This window comes from Penaeus monodon, chromosome 21, assembly GCF_015228065.2.
Source record: "Penaeus monodon isolate SGIC_2016 chromosome 21, NSTDA_Pmon_1, whole genome shotgun sequence".
NCBI lineage: Eukaryota > Metazoa > Arthropoda > Malacostraca > Decapoda > Penaeidae > Penaeus > Penaeus monodon.
In genome coordinates, this window is record NC_051406.1 from 18,425,862 (window position 1) to 18,426,461 (window position 600).

Here is a 600-nt window from a genome sequence, read left to right on the forward strand (position 1 = left end):
AGACGACACTGGGTTAATTTTAAGCATAAACTCAAACAATAGTCAACAGCATAGAAAAAAGACACTATAAAAGCTTTGTTTTGCCAATAAGCCATATTCAACAATATCCACAAAACAACAAAAACACACCCACTACCAAGAAAAAAGAGCAAAACGATCCTAGCTCCCAATCACTCACGCTAGGCTATGATCCCGCTTGATGAGTGTAATGACAGTTTTGGTGTTCATGTCCATCACTCTGACACCAGAATCTGTTGCCCAAGCGAGGAACTGTCCCATCCATTTCATTGCTCTCGCTGGGCCACTCCCCTCACTCAGCACAGTTGAGCGCAGTTGTCCAAACATTGCCTTTTCATAAAGTACAACCTTTGTTGTCCCTGTGGGGATGGTTCTTTTGATTTCTTTGTTATTCGCAAAAATGAATCTCTAACTTCAAATACTGATTGACAAGTCTTATCGTGATAATATTCCTTATTGTAACTGATAATGCTTAAAACAAATTTATGGAATGAAAAATAATGATTTTACAAGAATGTGAATCTATTATACTATGTTTTCTCATACATTTAATATAAAAGGCAATATTACCAGATATTATTG

At 36.3% G+C, this 600-nt stretch overlaps 1 protein-coding gene across 1 annotated transcript in view; it reads right to left on the bottom strand.

Annotated features, from left to right (window-relative positions):
• The window catches only part of LOC119586286 (vacuolar protein sorting-associated protein 41 homolog), a gene marked incomplete in the record, with an annotated part of 18,266 nt that overhangs the window by 13,800 nt on the left and 3,866 nt on the right, over window positions 1-600 (bottom strand). Inside the window, 1 exon segment of the mRNA XM_037934992.1 lies at window positions 179-377. Within this exon segment, the coding sequence (XP_037790920.1) occupies window positions 179-377 (199 nt within the window).